Source organism: Tachyglossus aculeatus, chromosome X3 (genome assembly GCF_015852505.1).
Source record: "Tachyglossus aculeatus isolate mTacAcu1 chromosome X3, mTacAcu1.pri, whole genome shotgun sequence".
NCBI classification, from domain to species: Eukaryota; Metazoa; Chordata; class Mammalia; order Monotremata; family Tachyglossidae; genus Tachyglossus; species Tachyglossus aculeatus.
Genome location: NC_052099.1, coordinates 33,878,743 through 33,904,203, shown reverse-complemented (window position 1 = coordinate 33,904,203; position 25,461 = coordinate 33,878,743). Strand labels below are relative to the sequence as shown.

Here is a 25,461-nt window from a genome sequence, read left to right as displayed (position 1 = left end):
TGAGCGCTTACTATGTGCAGAGCACTGGACTAAGCGCTTGGGAAGTACAAGTTGGCATCATCTAGAGACAGTCCCTACCCAACAGTGGGCTCACAGTCTAAAAGGGGGAGACAGAGAACAGAACCAAACAGACCAACAAAATAAAATAAATAGGATAGAAATGTACAAGTAAAATAAATAAATAAATAAAGAGTAATAAATATGTACAACCATATATACATATACACAGGTGCTGTGGGGAAGGGAAGGAGGTAAGATGGGGGGATGGAGAGGGGGACGAGGGGGAGAGGAAGGAAGGGGCTCAGTCTGGGAAGGCCTCCTGGAGGAGCTCCCCCCCACCACACACACATACATTCATTCATTCAATCGTATTTAATGAGGGCTGACTGTGTGCAGAGCACTGTACTAAGCGCTTGGCGCTCACACACCCCAACGCGCGGACTACAAATCCCAGCGTGCCCCGCGCGCCTCCCTCCCACCTCTCGGGCTCCCCCACCTTTGCCGGGAAGGGTTCCCCCGCCCCCCACATACATTCATTCATTAAATCGTATTTAATGAGCGCTGACTGTGTGCAGAGCACTGTACTAAGCGCTTGGCGCACGCGCGGCCTACAACTCCCAGCGTGCCCCGCGCGCCTCCCTCCCACCGTTCGGGCCTTTGCCGGGAAAGCTCCCCCCCCCCCATCCCCCCAGACACGGGCACACACCGACTCGCGGACTACAACTCCCAGCGTGCCCCGCGCGCCCGCCTCTGCCGGGAAAGGCTTTCCCGCCCCCTCGGCGGCGGCGTGAGGGGAGGGCGCGCGGGGCCCGCTGGGAGTTGTAGTCCGCGCGCCCTCCCTCCGCTTGGGCTCCCCCAACGCACACCGCCGCGCGGACTACAACTCCCGGCGTGCCCCGCGCGCCTCCCTCGGGGGCGGGGACGCGCGGACTACAGCTCCCGGCGCGCCCCGCGCGGGCAGGGCCCGGAAGTGAGGGGTGGGCGGGCGGTCTGAGGCGATCGGGGCCGGGTGCGCGCGCGCGCGCCGCAGAGAGCGGGCGGCGTCCGGAGCTCCGACCGCTGCGGCCGCAGAGAGCGTCGCCATGACGAATCCGACCACCGCCGTGCTGGTCGTGGTGAGTGTCCGCCGGCCGGGGCCCCCCGGGGGGTCCGCCGGTCCGTCCGTCCGCCCGCCTCAGGGGGGCCCGGCGCCGCGCGTGCGCGCGATCGTTCTCTCAGGGAGCCGGGGGGGGGGAGGGGCGGGTGCCGGGCCTCCCCCCACCCCCCCCGCTCTCCCATTGGCCCGTTCCTCTGTTGTGGCTCCTCCTGATTGGTTCGGAACTCGCCGCCACCGCCGGACCCGAGAGGGGACTGACACCTGCCAGCAGCGACCCCCCCCCATCATAATGATAGTCCTTCTATCAGTCAATCAATCAATCGTACTTATTGAGCCAACTTGTACTTCCCAAGCGCTTAGTACAGTGCTCTGCACATAGTAAGCGCTCAATAAATACGATTGATTGATTGATTGATTACTGTGTGCAGAGCACTGGACTAAGCAGTTGGGAGAGTACAATGTAACAAGAAACGGGCACATTCCCTGCCCACAATGAGCTTACACTCTAGAGGGGGGCGACAGATATTAATGTGAATAAATAAATCAGCAAATCATAGATATACATGTACATATTTTTTACTTGTGCATATTTTTTACTTTGTACATATTTTTTACTTTGTACATTTTTTTACTCTATTTACTTATTTATTTATTTTACTTGTCCATATCTATTCTGTTTCTTTTATTTTGTTAGTATGTTTGGTTTTGTTCTCTGTCTCCCCCTTTTAGACTGTGAGCCCACTGTTGGGTAGGGACTGTCTCTGTATGTTGCCAACTTGGACTTCCCAAGCGCTTAGTCCAGTGCTCTGCACATAGTAAGCGCTCAATAAATATGAGTGATGATGATTCCCTGCCCACAATGAGCTTACACTCTAGAGGGGGCCGACAGATATTAATGTGAATAAATAAATCAGCAAATCATAGATATACATGTACATATTTTTTACTTGTACATATTTTTTGCTTTGTACATATTTTTTACTCTATTTACTTATTTATTTTTCTTGTCCATATCTATTCTATTTCTTTTATTTTGTTAGTATGTTTGGTTTTGTTCTCTGTCTCCCCCTTTTAGACTGTGAGCCCACTGTTGGGTAGGGACTGTCTCTGTGTTGCCAACTTGGACTTCCCAAGCGCTTAGTCCAGTGCTCTGCACATAGTAAGCGCTCAATAAATATGAGTGATGATGATTCCTTGCCCACAATGAGCTTACACTCTAGAAGGGGCCGACAGATATTAATGTGAATAAATAAATCAGCAAATCATAGATATACATGTACATATTTTTTACTTGTACATATTTTTTACTTTGTACATATTTTTTACTTTGTACATATTTTTTACTCTATTTACTTATTTATTTTTCTTGTCCATATCTATTCTATTTCTTTTATTTTGTTAGTATGTTTGGTTTTGTTCTCTGTCTCCCCCTTTTAGACTGTGAGCCCACTGTTGGGTAGGGACTGTCTCTGTATGTTGCCAACTTGGACTTCCCAAGCGCTTAGTCCAGTGCTCTGCACATAGTAAGCGCTCAGTAAATATGAGTGATGATGATTCCCTGCCCACAATGAGCTTACACTCTAGAGGGGGCCGACAGATATTAATGTGAATAAATAAATCAGCAAATCATAGATATACATGTACATATTTTTTACTTTGTACATATTTTTTACTTTGTACATATTTTTTACTCTATTTACTTATTTATTTTTCTTGTCCTTATCTATTCTATTTCTTTTATTTTGTTAGTATGTTTGGTTTTGTTCTCTGTCTCCCCCTTTTAGACTGTGAGCCCACTGTTGGGTAGGGACTGTCTCTGTATGTTGCCAACTTGGACTTCCCAAGCGCTTAGTCCAGTGCTCTGCACATAGTAAGCGCTCAATAAATATGAGTGATGATGATTCCTTGCCCACAATGAGCTTACACTCTAGAGGGGGCCGACAGATATTAATGTGAATAAATAAATCAGCAAATCATAGGTATACATGTACATATTTTTTACTTGTACATATTTTTTACTTTGTACATATTTTTTACTTTGTACATATTTTTTACTCTATTTACTTATTTATTTTTCTTGTCCATATCTATTCTATTTCTTTTATTTTGTTAGTATGTTTGGTTTTGTTCTCTGTCTCCCCCTTTTAGACTGTGAGCCCACTGTTGGGTAGGGACTGTCTCTGTGTTGCCAACTTGGACTTCCCAAGCGCTTAGTACAGTGCTCTGCACATAGTAAGCGCTCAGTAAATATGAGTGATGATGATTCCTTGCCCACAATGAGCTTACACTCTAGAGGGGGCCGACAGATATTAATGTGAATAAATAAATCAGCAAGTCATAGATATACTGCCCATCCGCCAAGCTAGCTCTCTTCCTCCCTTCAAGGCCCTACTGAGAGCTCACCTCCTCCAGGAGGCCTTCCCACACTGAGCCCCTTCCTTCCTGTCCCCCTCGTCCCCCTCTCCATCCCCCCCATCTTCCCCACAGCACCTGTATATGTGTATATATGTTTGTACATATTTGTTACTCTATTTTACTTGTACATATCTATTCTATTTATTTTATTTTGTTAGTATGTTTGGTTTTGTTCTCTGTCTCCCCCTTTTAGACTGTGAGCCCACTGTTGGGTAGGGACTGTCTCTAGATGTTGCCAACTTGGACTTCCCAAGCGCTTAGTCCAGTGATCTGCACACAGTAAGCGCTCAATAAATACAATGGATGATGATAATGATGATGACAGTGTCCAGCCCGATTTGCTTATATTCATTCGGTGGTATCTGCTGAGCGCCTACTGTGTGCAGAGCACTGTACTAATCAGTTGGGAGAGTACAATATAACAATAAATGGGCACATTCCCTGCCCACAATGAGCTTACACTCTAGAGGGGTCCGATAGATATTAATGTGAATAAATAAATCAGCAAATCATAGATATACTGCCCATCCGCCAAGCTAGCTCTCTTCCTCCCTTCAAGGCCCTACTGAGAGCTCACCTCCTCCAGGAGGCCTTCCCACACTCAGCCCCTTCCTTCCTCTCCCCCTCGTCCCCCTCTCCAACCCCCCATCTTACCTCCTTCCCTTCCCCACAGCACCTGTATATATGTATATATGTTTGTACATATTTATTACTCTATCTTGTACATATTCTACTTATTTTGTTAGTGTGTTTGGTTTTGTTCTGTCTCCCCCTTCTAGACTGTGAGCCCACTGTTGGGTAGGGACCGTCTCTGTATGTTGCCAACTTGGACTTCCCAAGCGCTTAGTACAGTGCACTGCACACAGTAAGCGCTCAATAAATTTGATTGATTGATATACATAAATGCTGTGGGGCGAGAAGCACCCCAGTGCTTAGTACAGTGCCTGGCATGTAGTAAGTCCTTAACAGATACCACAATTATGGTTATTATTACACACTCCTTCCAGGCTCCTTTTTCTCGCGCCCAATTTCACCAGCTTCCCACTTTTCCATGTCTGTCTGCAACCTCATTTTCTCCTTGAGAAAGTTCAGCCCTAGAAAATAGGGGCCACCCCATTTGACCCTGAGATCCGGGGCCTACTCTGCAGGCCCAAGCTGTGGAGGATTATTATAATGCCCGGGAGATCAGTGTTCCACTTGAAAGTGCTGAATATTGTTTCATAGAAAAATCTATATATTTGAGCTCTTGCTTTCTTGCTTGGCACGAGGCAGTGTGGCTCTCAGAAATGCTTTACTTCTACCACTTGCCTGCCCTGTTCGCTCAGGAAAATCACGTAACCATCCTGTGCCACCATTTCCCTTTCTCTACAGTGGGGGTAATAGCTATCTCTGCCTTCTTCATGGGGATGTTGTGAGGATAAAAGCTCACGACTGATAGTGGTCTTTATTAAGTGCTTTCTCTGGGGAGAGGCCACAGTCCCTGACCTTCAAGGGGCTCACAATCTAAGAAGGGAAGGGAGAGGGGATGGGGTGACAGGCATAAGGAAGGACAAGCATTAAATTCAACCAGAGGGATTAGACATGGGGTCTAGAGGAGTATCGCGTTTGACTGTGAGCCTTGAGGAGCCTAAAGTCAGTGTCGTGGCACCACAACCGAAAGTTGAGATAGCCTCACGCCCTCCTGGCTGTAGAAGGAGGGACCGATGGGAGTCCTGGTCAGTTTTCAAGAGGGAAAATGTTGGTTTAATCAAAAGAATTGGAATGCCGGATCTCTAGACCTTTGAACCCTTGGCAGCAACGGCGCCATAAAGCTCTCGACAAAGGGTGCAAGAAAGTGCTTATGCCAATAGACGGTATTAAAAGGAAAGAGCCATTCACCTGCTCCTTCTGAGGAAGACAAAGGAGTGGAATCTGAGGCTATGTTCGGAGGTACTCTTCCCGAAGAGGAGATGCCTCTTACTTAGCCTTAATTACCCCAACTGGGCCCAATGCTTCTCCATCTCTTTCTATGGCTGTAGTCATCAAGGAATACCTGTGAAAAACTTTGGGGAATATGACATACGTACTACTTTGGGGGTCTCTCCGTCTGAAATGGTATCTCTTCCTATGGCTGTAGTCATCAAGGAATACCTGTGAAAAATGTAGGGGAATATGACATACTTTGGGGGTCACTCCATCTAAAATGGTATCTCTACCTGTGAAAAACTTTGGGGAATATGACCTACGTACTACTTTGGGGGTCTCTCCATCTAAAATGGTACTTTACAGGACCCACTTTGTGAGCCCACTGTTGGGTAGGGACTGTATATGTTGCCAACTTGTACTTCCCAAGCGCTTAGTACAGTGCTCTGCACACAGTAAGCGCTCAATAAATACGATTGATTGATTGATTGACCCTAGGGATACAGATGCAGCTGTGTTTGTCTTCATTTTGTTGTGAAGTACGCTGCTGTTAGGTGTGTTTTCTCTGTGGAGTATGGCTAGTATGCTGTTAGTGAATTAGTGAGCCTGTTTGGCTGCAGCGTGGCTCCATGTCAGAAGAAAAGGTGTTGGGCCGGTGAGTACTGCAGCCTGAGTTTTCCTTAATGTGGGTCTTTTCAGGAAAATGGTCCCGCGTTTTAGAGGAACTGGGTGTGCCAGTTTATTGAACATTAACAGACATGGCACGAGGCTCGATTCAGGACAAACAGAAGTCGCAGTTGTCCCCTTAAGGCAGAAAGTTTGTTCTAAGGTGTCCTGTCCCAGGAGACACAGTAGCCTCCTTTACCTGTCCCAAAATGTACTGTGGGGAAAACAAGGAGAGAGGTTTTTAAAGAAAATATTAACCAAGGGGACCTCTTGGTGCACAGAAGGTCAGAACTCCATGCACCTGCTTTAATGAGGAGAGTGAGAGCTCGGTGATCTGGGCCAGGCTGCCACAGATGTTCTTACTCTACCGATAATCCGAGTTCCTGAAGCTGCCTTTCCCTGTGACCCGAAAGCAAGAGTCATTTTACTCTTTCACTCCCTCTTCACGTAACTCCCAGGCTCTGGTTTGTGAGTATTTCAAGAAAATCTGGAGCTCGGGAACCGCTGCTGGTCTTCAAAGACGCGCCAGATGTTGAGAGCAGCGTTGGCGGCCGAGACCACCGCGTTCTCACGTATCAGAGCGGCTTCCGAGCTCACTTCCAGTCAACCTTTGAAAGTCTGGCGCAGAGAGGCCGACCCCCATCGCTTCTCGGTCCACTGAGGGCAGAACCTAAGAGGAATAAATTTAGGGTTTCAGCAGAAGGATTAGTTTGGCAGTGAGGAGGAATTTCTTCACAACGGGATTCGCCTAGAATGGACTTCCTAAAGAATCTCTTCAGGAAGACCTGGGAAATCAGATGAAGTGCCCTCTCTCTGGGCTGATTGGTGGATGGTCCTTTCTTAAAAATAGTTGGATTAGGTGACTTTTGGCGGTCTCCAACTTTGCAGTTCAATGACAAATGAAGGAAAGGAATCAGTACTTACTGGTGTCCAGAAATTGTCTCAGTAAGAAAAGAGAGACCAGTTTCTGGTATCTTAAAACTGGGGAGTGTCAAGGCATATTTTTTTTTTTTTTGCCATGCCCCAAATGACGGCCTGAAAACGTGTCAAGAACCAGTTTGGGGAATACGTGTAGCTTGTACCACTCAATGCCTGGGTGACGTCGTTGTGAATCACTGCTTCACGGAGGAAGTCTGGTGAACTAAGGTGCCTTTAAGGATAAATTTGGCAGCCAAAATATAAAGGGGTTGCTTACTGGTAAAAACAGAACGTATTTTAGGTGCCAGGAATGAGCAGTCAGGCCCGTCTGCTACAGTACACTGCTCTCAGTTGGTACTCAGCAAGTACCATTAATACTTCTATTTCTTAGTTTGATTGGGCCCGTCTCATTCAGGAAATCAAAATAGGGTTTCTGCTTCGATCTGAAATGTCTAGTCTTCTGCAAGTACCATTAATACTTCTATTTCTTAGTTTGATTGGGCCCGTCTCATTCACAAAATCAAAATAGGGTTTCTGCTTCGATCTGAAATGTCTAGTCTTCTGCAAGTACCATTAATACTTCTATTTCTTAGTTTGACTGGGCCCGTCTCATTCAGGAAATCAAAATAGGGTTTCTGCTTCGATCTGAAATGTCTAGTCTTCTGCAAGTACCATAATACTTCTATTTCTTAGTTTGATTGGGCCCGTCTCATTCACAAAATCAAAATAGGGTTTCTGCTTCGATCTGAAATGTCTAGTCTTCTGCGATCACCCATGTGGCTTTCTCTCTCCAACCTCCTCTCCCCCATTTTCCCCAGACTTTTGTCTCCCTTCCGTTTCCCCATTTCCCCCCTTTGTTTTTCACAACTCATTTACGAGTTGGGCTCGGGCTTGGGAGTCAGAGGTCATGGGTTCGAATCCCGGCTCTGCCACTTATCGGCTGTGTGACTTTGGGCAAGTCACTTAACTTCTCTGTGCCTCAGTTACCTCATCTGTAAAATGGGGATTAAGATTTGTGAGCCCCCCGTGGGACAACCTGATCACCTTGTATCCCCCCCAGCGCTTAGAACGGTGCTTTGCACATAGTAAGCGCTTAATAAATGCCATCATTATTATTATTATTATTATTCACACTCCTTCAGTCAGGCCCTCTGTCACCTGCCCATCTCTCAGACCATACTTTCCTACAGTCACATTTCCTTCCCCTCAGTGGCACATACGCTTTCACACACTTACGCACTTGGATCGTTTTCCGCTTGGCCCCGCTTTCCTGTTGGCCAAAGTGGCACTTCTCCCCATGCAGCTGCTGGATACGATTCCGGGCTCTGCAGATCCTCCCCCCCAACCTGGCTGAGGAAGCCAACATCAGTTACAATTCGGTTCCCGGTTTTGATCTCCGGCAGGGCCAGAGAGGTGCTTTTATTTTCAGCTGTGGGTCTGGGCCACTTGGCTGTGGCCCGCAGCCTGAACTGTGCTCTTTCTGAATAAAGATTTTTGCCTTCTCATTGTAATAGCTTTGTAGAGATGTGAGCACACAAGCCAGGGTGGTAGAGAACCGTAGGGTGGGGGCACTGGTCTCACTTATCGTAGTCTTTTCTGAGGCATTTTCCTTACTGTGTAAAATGGGGATTAAAACTATGATCCCCTTGTGGGACATGGTCAGGCAGAAACTCCTCACCCTGGGCTTCAAGGCTGTCCATCACCTCGCCCCCTCCTACCTCACCTCCCTTCTGTCCTTCTCCAGCCCACCCCGCACCCTCCACTCCTCTGCCGCTGATCTCCTCACCGTACCTCGTCCTCGCCTGTCCCGCCATCGACCCCCGGCCCACGTCCTCCCCCGGGCCTGGAATGCCCTCCCTCTGCCCATCCACCAAGCTAGCTCTCTTCCTCCCTTCAAGGCCCTACTGAGAGCTCACCTCCTCCAGGAGCCCTTCCCAGACTGAGCCCCTTCCTTCCTCTCCCCCTTGTCCCCCTCTCCACCCCCCCATTTTACCTCCTTCCCTTCCCCACAGCACCTGTATATATGTATATATGTTTGTACATATTTGTTACTCTATCTATTTATTTATTTACTTTACTTGTACTTTTACTTTACTTTAATCTAAACCTTTAGTGGCCTAGTGGAAAGTGCCTGGCCCTGGGAGTCAGAAGATTTAGGGTCTAATCCCACCCTCACCTCTTGTCTGCTGTGTGACCTAGGGCAAATCGCTTGACTTCTCTGTGCCTCGGTCGCTTATTCCTAAAATGGGGATTAAGACTGTGAGCCCCAGGTGGGACAAGGACTGTATCCAACCCGATTTGCTTGTATCCACCCTAGTGCTTAATACAGTGCAGGCACTGCATCATCATCATCATCATCATCAATCGTATTTATTGAGCGCTTACTATGTGCAGAGCACTGTACTAAGCGCTTGGGAAGTACAAATTGGCAACATATAGAGACAGTCCCTACCCAACAGTGGGCTCACAGTCTAAAAGGGGGAGACAGAGAACAAAACCAAACACACTAACAAAATAAAATAAATAGAATAGATATGTACAAGTAAAATGAATAAATAAATAAATAGAGTAGTAAATATGTACAAACATATATACATATATACAGGTGCTGTGGGGAAGGGAAGGAGGTAAAATGGGGGGATGGTGAGGGGGACGAGGGGGAGAGGAAGGAAGGGGCTCAGTCTGGGAAGGCCTCCTGGAGGAGGTGAGCTCTCAGTAGGGCAAATTCATTGAAATAAACATTAGTTGCATTGTGTTTTCTAACCAAACCTTTAATTTGCAAATCTTGTACAGTAACGTAATAGTGAAAGTGGGGAGACCACAAGCAAATTAACAGAAGAAGACAGTGAGAAGAATTAATTTAAGCCTTCTGATCCTTTGACAGATGAGTCCAAGCCTATTTTAATTTTAGTTGAAGTCATTCAGTTGCGCTTTCCTTGCATCTTTTGTAGCTGTTGGGAATGCTGCCAGCTTGTACCTTCTGAAATACTGTGAGCACAGCATTTTAGCGCATCTTTCCGCCGAGAACCAGGGCCCAGTAGGTCATTTTGCTCATAAATTGGTCCGGCATGTAAAAACCTGTGTGCGTGCTTTGAGGTGTCTGTCACCCCTCCCCAGCTACTTGCTGGTTACTTCCTGAGCCCCAAGAGAAATGACTGCCAGGGAAAAGACTGTACGAGGAGGGAGGGGGTCCACACAAAAAAGAAAAAAAGAAATCTATCACTACAGTCAATTTTTTCCCTCCGTCCTGACTTAGGATCGAGTCTCCTCCGTTCTCAAAGGGAGACTTCATCATTCTGCACACAGCTAATATACACATATAACGCCCCTTTAGTTGGCTCCTTTGAAAATAATTTGTGTTCTCCTAGAGTTAGTAACTCTTAGGATTAGGCAGAAGGGCAGTAATGAAGGTGAGTTCACCTCTGCCCTTTTTCTTTGGACCTCTTTGATGCTGGCCCAGCTCAGAAAAGTCGGTGGCGTACTGGAGTTCTGGGAAACTGTGATTCCTCCGCCTCACACCTCCTGACTCCAGCAAGGAGTGTGAAGTTCTGCATTGCTGAAGCACACACAAACTCCCCTCCACGTATCTGAAATGCATTTTGATTATTTCTCCTCCCCAGGCCGTGCCCTTCGCTACCGAACTCCTTGCGGTTGCCAATAATTTTTACACTGGTAGGGAGTCTCTCTCAACAATCATCTACAAACCGGATCCAAACTGTTCCCTTCCATCGATCTGACCCAGAAAAGGGAACTTTTAGGAAAATCAGGCTTCCCTGTTTCAGGCTTACTGACTGGTGTGGGGCTTGTAAACTCATTATGGACAGGTAGCATGCCTGCTAATTCTGTTGTACTCTTCTAAGCGCTTAGTGCAGTGCTCTGCACGTAGTAAGTGCTAAATAAATGCCATTGGGCTTTGGGGGGTGGTTTTTTGCATACTACTCCTTCACTATCTAGAAGTGTCACTTCCACACTGTACCCTCTCTGAGGGCTTGATGATAATTGATGGTCCAGAGAGCACAGCATCAGTTGTTGGCGTGGCCAGGTGTGGAGGCGATATCACAGCACATTGTCGCGTTCTGGAGGGAACTTGGCTTGGTGTGAGGTCTTTCCTCATCGAAGACCACTGTCTGACAGGGGGGATGTTTTTGCAGACTAGCAGGTGTTGGTGTCGGGCCTGACGACTTACCCTGAGAAAAAAATCTAGGGAGACTGCACCGCCCTCAGAAACAGCTGACCCTCTCCACATTTGCCTTCCCCTGGTGGGCCTGCTGTTTTGTGGCTGTGGTCTATCTAGTTGGGTAACTACATCATCATCATCATCAACAATCGTATTTATTGAGCGCTTACTATGTGCAGAGCACTGTACCAAGTGCTTGGGAAGTACAAATTGGCAACATATAGAGACAGTCCCTACCCAACAGTGTTTCGTGGATTTTTTGTTGTTGTTGTTTTGCTTCTGCCTTTTTTTTTTTTGCAAGAGAGTGGAACAGGTTCCCTCCATCCTTCACCCCCCGATAGCCGTCCAATTTTTACTAAATCACTATAAGCACCATATTCCATAATGGCTTATTAAACGGGTGACCACCATGGGGTCTGGTCCGCTCTAACTCTCATAATAATAATAATGATGGCATTTATTAAGCGCTTACTATGTGCAAAGCACTGTTCTAAGCGCTGGGGAGGTTACAAGGTGATCAGGTTGTTCCCACGGGGGGCTCACAGTCTTCATCCCCGTTTTACAGATGAGGTGACTGAGGCGCAGAGAAGTTAAGTGACTTGCCCAGAGTCACACAGCTGACAATTGGCGGAGCTGGGATTTGAACCCATAACCTCTGACTCCAAAGCCCGGGCTCTTTCCACTGAGCTGCGCTGCTTCTCCATTCATTCAGTCGTATTTATTGAGCGCTTACTGTGTGCAAAGCATTGTACTACCCTCTAAGCCAGGGGCAGCAGGGACAGGAGAAGGTGCTGGAGTCCCATTTCTGAGCCTTGCTGGAGTTCAGCAGTGCCCAGTCCTGCCAGGTCCTACTTGTGGGCTGGAAATGAGACCCAGCCCTCCCAAGCCCCTCAGATAATAATAATAATAATAATAATAATAATAATAGATAGCATTTATTAAGCACTTACTATGTGCAAAGCACTGTTCTAAGCGCTAGGGTGGTTACACGGTGATCAGGTTGTCCCGCCGGGGGCTCACAGTCTTAATCCCTATTTTACAGTTGAGGGAACTGAGGCCCAGAGAAGTGAAGTGACTTGCCCAAAGTCACACCGCTGGCAGTTGGCGGAGCGGGGATTTGAACTCATGACCTCTGACTCCCAAGCCCGGGCTCTTTCCTCTGAGCTTAGAAAAACCAGTTATCCCAAATAAGTCATAGCTGTGGGACGTATTTCGGTGCTTTCCACATCAAGACAAATCATTTTGTCAGAGAAGCAGCGTGCCCTAGTGAAGAGAGAGGACCTGGGTTCTAGTGGCTCAGTGGAAAGAGCCCGGCTGTGGAGTCAGGGGTCATGGGTTCGAATCCCGCCTCTGCTACATGTCTGCTGTGTGACCTTGGGCAAGTCACTTAACTTCTCTGAGCCTCAGTTCCCTCATCTGTAAAACGGGGATTAAGACTGTGAGCCCCACGTGGGACAACCTGATCACCTTGTATCCCCCCAGTGCTTAGAACAGTGCTTTGCACATAGTAAGCGCTTAACAAATGCCATCATTATTATTAATCCCGGCCTCACCACTCACCTGATGTGTGACCTTGGGCAATTCACTTAACTTCTCTGTGCCTCAGTTAACTCATCTGCAGGGATTTAATCCCTGTTCTCCTTCCTAGGTAGACTGTGAGCTCCACAGTCTATATTGTACTCTCCCAAATGCTTGGTACATAATAAGCGCTCAACAAATAGCACAGCTATTATTATTCAGTGGTATTTATTGAGCGCTTACTGTATGCAAAGCACTGGGCTGAGCACTTGGGAGAGAACTGTATAACAGGGTTGGTAAGCATGTTCCCTGCATGGCCTGGCGGATAGAGCACGGTCCTGAGAGTCAAAAGGACCTGGCTACTAGTCCCAGCTCTGAAACCTGTCTGTTATATGACCCTGGGCAAGTCATTTAACTTCTCTGTGCCTCAGTTCCCTCATCTGCAGAATGGGGATTATGATGGAGCCCCATGTGGGACACGGACTGGGTCCAACCTGATGACCTTGTATCCACCCCAGCACTTAGAGCAGTGCTTGGCACATAGTAAGCTCTTATCAAGTGCCATTTGAAAAAAGTGCTTTCAGTCACACATTAATTGCTCTGCCCCCTTAGTGGAAATCTGATTTTGAGCTCCTGTTTTCCAGAAGAAATATTTTCTTTAAACCAAATTCTCTTTTGGCGATTCGAGGATAAATTTCAGTGGCATTAAAATTGGAAATATAACAAATCTGCATAAAGCTCTGTGTCCTGTTGCCCTGCTCCTTGGCACCAGTGAAACGTAAGTTATTGGATTCAAGCAGACATCGAGACAATAAGTTTCAGTGATACAAATCAAGCATGTAGGCTTGTTCAGCACAAGCTGAACTAAATTAATGACTCAGAACGCCGAATTCAAGAGTGGCTGAAAATTCTGTTACATAAAAAGAAATTTAGGCTCTCGACAGGTCAAAATCCTGAACGTTGTCCGGTAGGGAATAATCATGCGTGGGAAAAGAAATGGGTCTCCTACCTGGCTTTAAAATGGTGTAATAATAGGGAATCACTAGTCAGCCCTTACGAGATCGGGTTGTGTTTAACTTCAGCATGCAGGGTCGTACTTTAGAAGCGTGAGACCACTGATTAGCTGTTTTGTAGTGGACTCAATTTGCACCTCGGAGCAGTGCCAGCCTGGATCAACCCATTGGTCCGGCCACCCTGGTATTTTGACCGACAGGACTTGAAAGGCTGGGCATCCATCCAGCCGGGCATTGGGTCTGCGACAGACACAGGGCCTACATCCATTTCATCATCAATCGTATTTATTGAGCGCTTACTATGTGCAGAGCACTGTACTAAGCGCTTCATAGTTCACGGGCCGGGTGTTCGGGACTCCAAGCCCTTTATGAGCCATCTGATGTCTAATAGTGACCCATTTGGACTGCTCAGCCGTGAAGTTGACTAGACCTTTTTGGAAATACTGATAGATAGTTCCTGCCTCCACAACTCGCTAGGGTAACAAATTCTATAGGTTTACCTGCCTCGGAATAAAGACATCTTTCCTCTTGATTTTTTTCCAAGGGGGCTCAATTGTCCTGGTGTTGTGGAGTTTGATCAGTCAACAGTCAGTGGTATTTTTTGAGCACTTACTGTGTGCTGAGCTCTGCATGGTACCACCGAGTTGGTACACACAATCCCCGCCCACAAGGACGTACAGTTCGCCATGTGCTCTGCCCAAATCCTTTGTGGTTTTGGAAGGTTTGATCATATTTATTACTCTGTTAATTTATTTATTTATTTATTTTACTTGTACATTTCTATCCTATTTATTTTATTTTGTTGGTATGTTTGGTTCTGTTCTCTGTCTCCCCCTTTTAGACTGTGAGCCCACTGTTGGGTAGGGACTGTCTCTATGTGTTGCCAATTTGTACTTCCCAAGCGCTTAGTACAGTGCTCTGCACATAGTAAGCGCTCAATAAATGCGATTGATTGATTGATTGATTGATCTCTTCTCAGCTTTTGTCTTTCCAGATTGGAAGTTGCTGTGAGTAGTGTGTGTACTCCAGTTATCGCCTAGTACTCAAGTCCTTTCCCCATCATCCCCTTTGTAGACTCACAAGCCCAAACTTCGTGAGATTGGGGCTGTTTATCTGATTCATAACGAACCAGGATTAACTATAGTAAAATCGGGGGCCTTTTTCAAAAAGTATTTGTTATGCCTAAATTACGTGCAAGGCAGTGAGTTAGATACGAGGTAATCTGGCTCGATTCATTCAGTAGTATGTATTGAACGCTTACCGTGTGCAGGCTGGATAGAGTCTCTCCTTCATTGGGCTCACGGTCTGAGGGGGAGAATAAGGATTTAACCCCCATTTTACGGATGAAGCAAACTGAGGGACCGAGAAGTTAAGCAGCGTGGCTCAGAGGGAAGAGCCCGGGCTTTGGAGTCAGAGGTCATGGGTTCAAATCCTGGCTCCGCCAATTGTCAGCTGGGTGACTTTGGGCAAGTCACTTAGCTTCTCTGGGCCTCAGTTACCTCATCTGTAAAATGGGGATTAAAGACTGTGAGCCCCTCGTGGGACAACCTGATCACCTTGTTACCTCCCCAGCGCTTAGAACAGTGCTTTGCACATAGTAAGCGCTTAATAAATGCTATCATCATCATCATCATTAGGCGGCTTGCCCCAGGTAAGACAGCAGAGCCAGGATTAGAACCCAGATCTTCTGACTCCCAGCCCTGCCCTCCTTCCACTAGGCCACCCTGCTTCCTGTGCCAGATAATAATAATAATAATAGGAGTAATAATTGTGGTATTTAAGTGCTTACTCTGTGCCAGGCTCTGTACTAAGCACTGGGGTGGATACAAGCAAATCGGGTTGGAAACAGCCCCTGTCCCACATGGGGCTCACAGTCTCAATCCCCATTTTCCAGATGAGGTAACTGAGGCCCGGTGAAGTGACTTGCCCAAGGTTACACAGCAGATGAGTGGCAGAGCCGGGATTAGAATCAATCAATCAGTCGTATTTATTGAGCGCTTACTGTGCGCAGAGCACTGTACTAAGCGATTAGAACACATGGCTTTCTGACACCCAGGCCTGGGCTCTATCTAGCAGGCCGCGAATCCAAAGATAAGGCCGCCCACTGTTGGGTAGGGACTGTCTCTATATGTTGCCAACTTGTACTTCCCAAGCGCTTAGTACAGTGCTCTGCACACAGTAAGCGCTCAATAAAAACGATTGAATGAATGAATGAATCCCCCCCGCCCTACCACTTACCTCCCTTCCCCACAGCACCTGTATATATGTATATATGTTTGTACATATTTATTACTCTATTTATTTTACTTGTACATATCTATTCTATTTATTTTATTTTGTTAATATGTTTGGTTTTGTTCTCTGTCTCCCAGTTCTAGACTGTGAGCTCACTGTTGGGTAGGGACCGTCTCTATATGTTGCCAACTTGGACTTCCCAAGCGCTTAGTACAGTGCTTTGCACACAGTAAGCGCTCAATAAATGCAATTGATTGATTGATTGTACTTCCCAAGCGCTTAGTACAGTGCTCTGCACACAGTAAGCGCTCAATAAATGCGATTGAATGAATGAATGAATGGTATCCCCCATGGATGTAAATTAATAAAGAGGGAGGACTCAGCTTGAAGGCTGAGTTCCACGCCGCCCGTGAAATTGCCTTTCTGTCGTAGGGAGTAGGTGTTGGCGGGATTTTGCATCTTTTCCAATTTTAACGAGTGACAATCCCCTCTCCGAACATGAGAAAATCAGAGATTTTTCATCTAGAGGGAATGGTCTCTATTTCCAGCTACTGAAGAAGGTAAAGACTGTTTTATGGAAATTATAACGTGTACTTGTCAAAATAGTGGAGAATGCAGGTGATTGAAATAAACCAAGCGTAGAATGTATTTCTGTATTTAATAATAATAATGGAAGTGAGGTAGGCATTTTTGCCAAGTGGTATAAATAAAGATAGGGAAAGACCATTTTATGCCGTGCAAGATGAAAGGTATTATTTGCTCTGTATAGAAATCCATCACTCCCAATTATTTGAGCACTCAAAATCCATTTAAAAAGAAGTTCCCAACTTTCATTGTAATTGTCTCTACTTCCCAAAAAAGTGTTTATTCCTTGGAAGCTTAGAATTTTTCTCTGGAGATGAGTTGAATTCAGTAAAGAGGAGAAATACTATTTTACCACTCATTTTTGCCCCTAAAAGATACGGCAGGAAAAAACACACTGCACTGAAGTGTGAAATCTGATTATCGATGATTTCAAATAAATGGTTTCATAGCTCACTTTAAGGTCCATATAGCTTCAACCTTGTATTTAAGGCACTCAGGGGATAACTACAAATGATCATCAGTTTTGGTAAATTTGGGATGGATAATGCTTTGAGCTGATCTTGGTACTTTCAGTGCTTTTACATGAAGACTTGCAGTTTTTATTCTATAGAGATGGTAACTATTTATCATTCAGTTCCTCTTGGAGGCAGTTTCTCAGGCTGTGAATGTCTATTTAAAAACCCTCGGCAATTAAATGTATCTTGAGGGTACAAGGGATTGGAGATTTATCCATTGGGCTCTTATGGGGAAGTGCTTTGTACGTGACCAAACCTTGACAACTTTCGTGGAATACTTATTGAAAGGACTAGGCCACTTTTCATTTAGTTTCCTGAATGTTTTGGAGAGAGGAAAAAATTTTTCTTTATTACCTCAATCATGTTTGTAATAAGATTATTTAAATGCTTTTTGGGTTTTTTTTTTAAAGCAGCATGGCCTAGTGGAAAGAGTACAGGCCTGGAGTCAGAGAACCTGGATTCTAATTCTGGCTCTGTCACTTAATAATAATAATAATAATAATAATGGCATTTATTAAGCATTTACTATGTGCAAAGCACTGTTCTAAGCGCTGGGGAGGTTACAAGGTGATCAGGTTGTCCCATGGGGGGCTCACAGTCTTAATCCCCATTTTTACAGATGAGGTAACTGAGGCACAAAGAAGTTAAGTGACGTGCCCAAAGTCACACAGCTGACAATCGGCGGAGCCGGGATTTGAACCCATGACCTCTGACTCCAAAGCCTGTACTCTTTCCACTGAGCCATGCTGCTTCTATGCTGTGTGACCATGGGCAAGCCACTTAACTTCTCTGTGTCTCAGTTCCTCATCTGTAAATTGGGGATGAAATTCTACTCCCTCCTGCCTAGACTGTGAGTCCCGCATTGACCAGGGACTTGATCCAACCTGATTATTTTGTATCTGCCCCGGAATTTAGTACAGCGGTTGGCACACAGTAAGCATTTGACAAATATTATTGTTGTTGTTTTTATCAAATTGGTTTAGTTGGGCCCAGGTATGTTCCTAGCATTTATTATAGTGGAGACATATAGATCTTTCTTTACAGAAGAAGAATGTGGGGGACAGACATCAAATCCTAATTCCCCATCAACTAATAATGGTGTTTGTTAAGCACTTACGTGTGAAGCAGTATACTAAATGCTGGGGTAGATTCAGTCCACGCAGATCAGTCACAGAGGCCTCCCGGTCTAAGAGTAATGGTGAATAATAGCAGGATTGGTATGTTTTAATAACTGACACTACAGAAAGCCCTGAATTTGGTGCGCTGGGGTGAGCTTCGTGGACACAGATTCTGGCTTCTGCCTGTTTCTGGGGTTTTCTTGGTGAAAGAGGAAAGACTTTCTCTCATTGGAAAGGCAGTGTTAGCTCTTTAGAAGTTTGGTGCATTTTAAACGTTTAAAAATGGTACCTGGGCAGGTTATACCAGCGACATTTTGAATAAAATTGCCTTTGGAATTGGAAGGTGAAGCTTGTGATGACAGTTTCCTCTGGGTAGGACTCATAGGGCTTATCCCTGTTTTATTGTTGTATTGGACTTTCCCAAGCACTTAGCACAGTGCTGTGCACACAGTAAAGGCTTAATCATCAATCGTATTTATTGAGCGCTTAATAAATACGATCAAGTGAATGAACAGCCCTAATTGGCCTGCGTACTTGGGTCGTCCTTTCTGTTGTCTGCTTTGGCCCGTCTGTTTATTTGTCTCTCGCACCTCTGTTCCCAAAGGGCCTCTCGTGTCATGATTCCAGTGTGCCAACTTGGCCCGAAAGCCACTATTGATTCCCAACTCTCAACTGTATTGCTACATTCATTCAGTCAGTCAGTCGTATTTATTGAGCGCTTACTGTGTGCAGAGCACTGTACTAAGCGCTTGGGAAGTACAAATCGGCAACATGTAAAGACAGTCCCTACCCAACAACGGACTCTGCGTTATCCGAGGCCACGCTTTATTGCATTCTGAAATCATGTCCTCTGTCCCCCTGTGTTATCATATGTACTAAGTGCTCAATACATGCCGAGCACTGTGTTAAGTGCTGGGGTGAATATAAAATGAGCAATTCAGACATAGTCCCTGTCCCACGGGCCAGAGAGGATGCACACAGAGAGGAAAAATAAGTGATAGATAATTAATTCTAGACCATGGGAACTTTTAAAAATACAAAGAACATCATCATCAACATCATCAATCGTATTTATTGAGCGCTTACTGTGTGCAGAGCACTGGACTAAGCGCTTGGGAAGTACAAATTGGCAACATATAGAGACAGTCCCTACCCGACAGTGGGCTCACAGTCTAAAAGGGGGAGACAAAACCGAACATACTAACAAAATAAAATAAATAGAATAGATATGTACAATTAAAATAAATATGTTTGTGTGTGTGCGTGTGTGGTATTCCGTTTGTCTTTGTAGCCAAAGACAGCACCACTTATAGCAGAATTCACCTACAAGTACACGTGGGACTGAAAAGGCCTATGCGGGACACAGTTTTTGTGTGCAGAGTTTTTGTCACATGTGGTGCCTGCACCACTTCACTCAGTTTTCTCTTTCGTCTCCTCATTCCTTGGTTTCTTTTTCCCTCTGAAGCTTTAGCTCAAAAAAAAGAAGCCACTCCTTTCTTGATAGGACACGGGCATGCTGTCTGTCCTCGGCAGCGAACTCTCAATTTTCAGCTGAGACGCAGCGTTTTCTGAGGCTTCGTTTTACCACGTCATTGCAACATTTCTTCTGCCCTCCCTGCTTTCAGTTTCTGGATTTCAGCTCTCCAAACAGCCGGTGCTTGGGTATCTCACTATCACTTCTGCTCCTCCCGCCCAGCACAGCGGTGTTAAAGTGAGCATAGGTTTACTGTTAGGAGACTGACTTCATTATTTGTGATCTTGCCTTCAATAAAGAATCAGTAACTGAAGGTAAACAGCGCTGGAAGAGGGAAGCCCTGAGGTTCTTCAGTGCCATGCTCCAGGCACATTAGAGATTGCTCCAGCCAAGCAGCCCTGGAGCATTTTTTTTTTTTGGCAGGCCGTTTGCTGACCCTGGTCCATACAGGGAGAACAGGTTGAACTCCCTCAAGGATGGGCAGGCAGAGGGAACCTTTATAAACCCTGGAACTCACAGGGTCAAGGTGGCTCGAAGAGCCTTTTGGCGGCCGCACTTCAGCTCCTTCAACGTCCTGTTCTACAAACAGGTCTCGGCCAGCACATGGAAGTTAAGATGACACTAACTTCAGCCTTAGTGGGCTTACCTCCACTGCGGAGCTTTGTGGTCCTGCCTTGCCACTCGATGACCAGGGTGGCCTGAAGGGGATATTGAAATTGCTGAAGATGCCAGATGTGGCATTTGCAGCGGATTCAGTTCTTGCAACTATATAATAATAATAATAATAATATATATATATAATATAATAATAATAATGATGGTATTAAGTGCTTACTATGTGCAAAACACTTTTAGACTGTGAGCCCACTGTTGGGTAGGGACTGTCTCTATATGTTGCCAATTTGTACTTCCCAAGCGCTTAGTACAGTGCTCTGCACATAGTAAGCACTCAATAAATACGATTGATGATGATGATGTTCTAAGCGCTGGGGAGGTTACAGGTTGATCAGGGTGTCCCATGGTGGGGGGGGGGGCTCACAGTCTTCATCCCTAGACTGTGAGCCCACTCTTCTAGACTGTGAGCCCACTGTTGGGTAGGGACTGTCTCTGTATGTTGCCAACTTGTACTTCCCAAGCGCTTAGTACAGAGCTCTGCACACGGTAAGCGCTCAATAAATATGATTGATTGATTGATCCCCATTTTACAGATGAGGTAACTGGGGCACAGAGAAGTGAAGCGACTTGCCCAAAGTCACCCAGCTGGCAATTAGCGGAGCCAGGATTTGAACCCATGACCTCTGACTCCAAAGCCCGCACTCTTTCCCCTGAGCCCCGCTGCTTCTCAGCTATATGTACCGGAAGGTTGGACAGTATAGGTATATCTCTCTTTAGGCCTTCAGTTTAGATTGAAACGTGGCTCCTACATCGCCACAACCCTGACAGCGACTGTGAGCCCACTGTTGGGTAGGGACTGTCTCTATATGTTGCCAATTTGTACTTCCCAAGCGCTTAGTACAGTGCTCTGCACATAGTAAACGCTCAATAAATACGATTGATGATGATGACAGCACGCTTGCCACCTCGATGGCATCTTTCCATTCGTCTGCCATTGCACCGTTGAACCCGGTGCCGCCAAGGTAACCGATTCTGCAAAAGCTTGCAGTTCTGAGTAGCGAGTGAAGATCTTCCTGTGTAAGGTTTCCAGGGCACAGCTGATTCATTTCCTTCCTCGCTCTTCTCCAGATTGATCATCCATCCGTAGAGCCGGACTGACTCTGCAGACTAGTTCACAATCCTCTGCCTGTTTTTTCGGGGTGGGCTTCTGAGGCGCAGTCGTCCACATAGCGTCATTCATCGGTGACCGTCCTTGGGACTTTTGATGATGCTTTTCGCTTGTTTAGTTAGAAGTGTAGAGCAGCGACTGCCTACAACAGTGCTTTGCACATAGTAAGCGCTTAACAAATGCCATCATTATTTTTACAAGATTCTTAGTGCTGTGTGCTGCGTAGACCGGAACAGAGCCCAACCGTGCTTTTGTCCCCAGTTGGCAGGCCACCACTTCAGCTCCGACTCAGCCAGACCCGCCGTTTGGAAGTAACTGGAATCTTGATGAACTTGGGGCAATTGGATTTATTAAGCGATCGGCGGAGCTTGCATCTACTAATGTGAATGCTCTCGTGAAATCTGTGTAAACTGAATCTTGGGGCCGTCTCCTGAGCTCCTCTTGTATCTAATGGGTGGCGAAGATTGTCTGCGCTCTGCCAGATTGTGATTCTTGGGAGCGTGCGGTCAACGATAGTTTACGAGCTGACATCTCTCCTCATCGATCCCCACAGTACTCCAGCATGCATTCTTTCTTCTCCAGATTTCATTTGCTACTCTCCCGTCTTCATTTGCGCACCTCTGTCAATCAGTGGTGTTTATTGAGTGTTTACTGTGTGCAGAGCACTGTACTAGGCGCTTGGGAGAGTACAGTATAACAGACACGTACCCCGTCCACCATATCTCCCCTCCCCTCAAATCCGCCAAGTCTTCAGAGCTCTCCTGTGAAGTTCCCTCTTTTAAGAGGCATTCCTCAATTAATCCCTGGCTTCCTGATCAATACCACCCCACCAGTCGCCGTAACCTTGTTTATTATTTATTTGTGTAACAGCTTTTGCTTTTATCGTTGGCATTTACACTCTCTTGGTATTTGACAGTTTATAAGTGCGTGTCACCCCATTGGATTGTAAGCCATTCAAGGGCGGGGACCATATTTTACACTTCGATTCTGTGTTCCTAAGCACCCAGTAAAGTGCCCCCAGCCAATACTGATGCCGATGATATTCTTTAGTAACTGGTCCAGAAGGATGCTTGATGGGCTCTTGCCAGCAGCAAAGCGCAGTGAGGTGTCAATAATAATAATAATAATGGCATTTGTTAAGCGCTTACTATGTGCAAAGCACTATTCTAAGCGCTGGGGGGATACAAGGTGATCAGGTTGTCCCACGCTGGGCTCACAGTCTTCATCCCAGTTTTCCAGATGAGGGAACTGAGGCTCAGAGAAGTTAAGTGACTTGCCCAAGGTCTGTGGCGGAGACAGGATTCAAACCCACGACCTCTGACTCCAAAGCCCGTGTTCTTTCCACTGAGCCACGTTGCTTCTCTGATAGTTGCCGTATTCTGATCTTTCACCTTTGGTTTTGAAGATGGTGATGGTGGTGGCATCTTTGAGATCCCGTGGCATCTCCTCAGTGTTCCACATGTTGAGGAAAAGCTTGTGTAAGTGTTTAAGCAGTGTGTCCCCTCTCTACCTAACAGAGCTCAGCAGTTTATTGCCATCAGGTCCAGGTGCTTTGCCGTGTTTCCTGGTTCTGACTGCCGAAGAGACTTCCTCGGTGGTTGGGAAATGGCATGTCTTTCCATATTGGCAGGTACTCAGCTTCGTATGACCTCCTCTTTGGCAAGGAGCTCTGATTTAGAGACCATCAGTGTGGTTTTGCCATCTCCGTTTGAATCGCTCTGTGTTTATAATGAGGCTGGAGCATCTGCACTTATCAAAAGGGCTGGGAAGTTCTTGGTTGGGGACAGTCTGCGTAGCCTTGGATCGCTTCAGTTTGGGCATCTCATCTCTCTCCCTCCTTCCCCACACATGCACTGTTGTCACATCTGTCGCTTAACGTGTTGACTGTGTGTCCAAGCCCTGATAACCATTCTTCTGAAGAGGGAAGGTGTATCCAGCATCTGTCTTCATCCGGTAGCCTGGTTTCAGGTACTGCTTTGATGTGGACTCTGATCCTTAGATCTAGCCAATTCGTTTGCAACAAGGGCTTACTCAGTATGCTTACTGAGGGCTTACTGAGTATGTTTTTAGACTGTGAGCCCACTGTTGGGTAGGGGCTGTCTCTATATGTTGCCAATTTGTACTTCCCAAGCGCTTAGTACAGTGCTCTGCACGTAGTAAGCACTCAATAAATACGATTGATGATGATGAAGGGCTGTCCTTTCTGGGTGGAAAACTTCCCAGGTGGTCACAGCGTCCCGCTGACTTGTTAGGCACAGAAGAAGCCTTCTAGCCGTGCCGTTTTCCTTGCCCATATCGGCAGCCAAGGACCATCGAACTTATCAGAATATAATAATAATAATGGTATTTGTTACATGCTTACTAAGCATCAAGCACTGTTGTGAACGCTGGAGTAGATACAGGTTAATCAGACTGGACACAGTCCTTGTCCCACATGGGGCTCACGATCTAAGGAGGCGGGAGACCAGGATTGAGTCCCCATTTTACAGACAGGGAGACCGAGGCACAGAAGTTGAGCGACCTGCCCAAGGTTACAGAGCAGATAAGTGGTGGGGCTGGGATTAGAACCCAGGTCTTCTGACTCCCAAACCCTTGTTCTTTCCCCATGTATATATGTTTGTACGTATTTATTACTCTATTTATTTTACTTGTGTCTATTCTATTTATTTTATTTTGATAGTATGTTTGGTTTTGTCTCCCCCTTTTAGACTGTGAGCCCACTGTTGGGTAGGGACTGTCTCTATATGTTGCCAATTTGCACTTCCCAAGCGCTTAGTACAGTGCTCTGCACACAGTAAGTGCTCAATAAATACGATTGATGATGATGACCACTTCTCATAGCTGTTCTGTTGGCACTGAAGTGGCCTATTTAATGTAGCAGGCTCTCCTAAGGGGGTGAAACATTATTCTCTTATTATCCCCTGAAGATACAGTTTGTGTGGTGAAAAAATGGAGTTAGCATATCCATTCACAGATTTTGAGTTTAAGAACACTTTATCTTAATTGTGTTGCAATGTCTAATCAAACTTACTTTTAATGTCAATCAGAGCTAATCCCTGAGAGGCCCACATGCTGCTGAGCTGCCTTCACTAATTAATGGATCATTAGTAAGAAAGAATCCCTTACTGCTGCCCTGTGCGCCACATACTGTCTTAATTACTTTTGTAAAACAACCAATTTGTCTTTCACTTATTTGGTCTGAAATCTCCAGTGAATTGATTCAGTTTTTAACGTCATTAAATACAATTCTCCTTTTTAAACAACTTTGGGAAATAATTTCAGGATCGAGAGCCTTCCCCAAAAGTGAATATCTTCGAGACTGAATTTATTCTACATTTTTCTTACACTGCAGTGGAACATTAGATTGAAAACCAGGTACAATCCTTGCATGGAATCACAAATCTGCCCAAGAGAATAAAACACTATTTGAATAAGAGCGCTCGACTTTGACATCCGGAAGTCATGCATGACAAAGTATGTGGTGGCTTCAGTCTAAGAAGCCATTATGAGACCAGTGACCGTTTACCACACGTTTCCGCTGATGATCTCAATAGCTAAACCCTTTGCCTGTTCCCAGATGGGTAATTCGAGCTAAGTGGAAGAGAATGGAAAAATATCTTGGTGCCTTGTGAGGCCGGTCTAGCCCTCAGGACTGTCCTTTCCCAAAAAAGCAGTCCAGTCTTCATTAGAGTAAAAGTACAAATCCTTTTGGCTTCTTAATGAGGCCTAAGATGTGGCCTTTTATAGGAGATCACACTGTAAATCACTTTTCATTTGATTTGGCTGACAGATCATATCTAATAGATGACTGCATTTTCCTAACACAAACCAACGCTACAAAATGAGCTTTCTGACTTAGAAAATGCCAACACAGGCTGTTGGAAAAAGTCCCAGCCGAAGACTCTTTCTGCAGATTGTGGTTTTAGCCCCGGAGCTGGTAGTGTCCTTTTTCTTTTTGTGGAGCGAGTTCTTCACTCCATCCCCTCCAGTATTCTCCTTCCTCACTGATTCTGATGGCCACTGCCCGCATCAACTATTCCAGACTT

General features: G+C 45.9%; 1 protein-coding gene across 1 annotated transcript in view; it reads left to right on the top strand.

The window, feature by feature from the left end:
• The first annotated feature begins 1,020 nt into the window (after window positions 1-1,020).
• The window catches only part of ERP44 (endoplasmic reticulum protein 44), a 57,978-nt gene continuing 33,537 nt past the window's right edge, over window positions 1,021-25,461 (top strand). Inside the window, exon 1 of the mRNA XM_038770459.1 lies at window positions 1,021-1,115. Within this exon, the coding sequence (XP_038626387.1) occupies window positions 1,083-1,115 (33 nt within the window). The 5' untranslated portion in view covers window positions 1,021-1,082. The remainder of the gene's footprint in view (window positions 1,116-25,461) is intronic.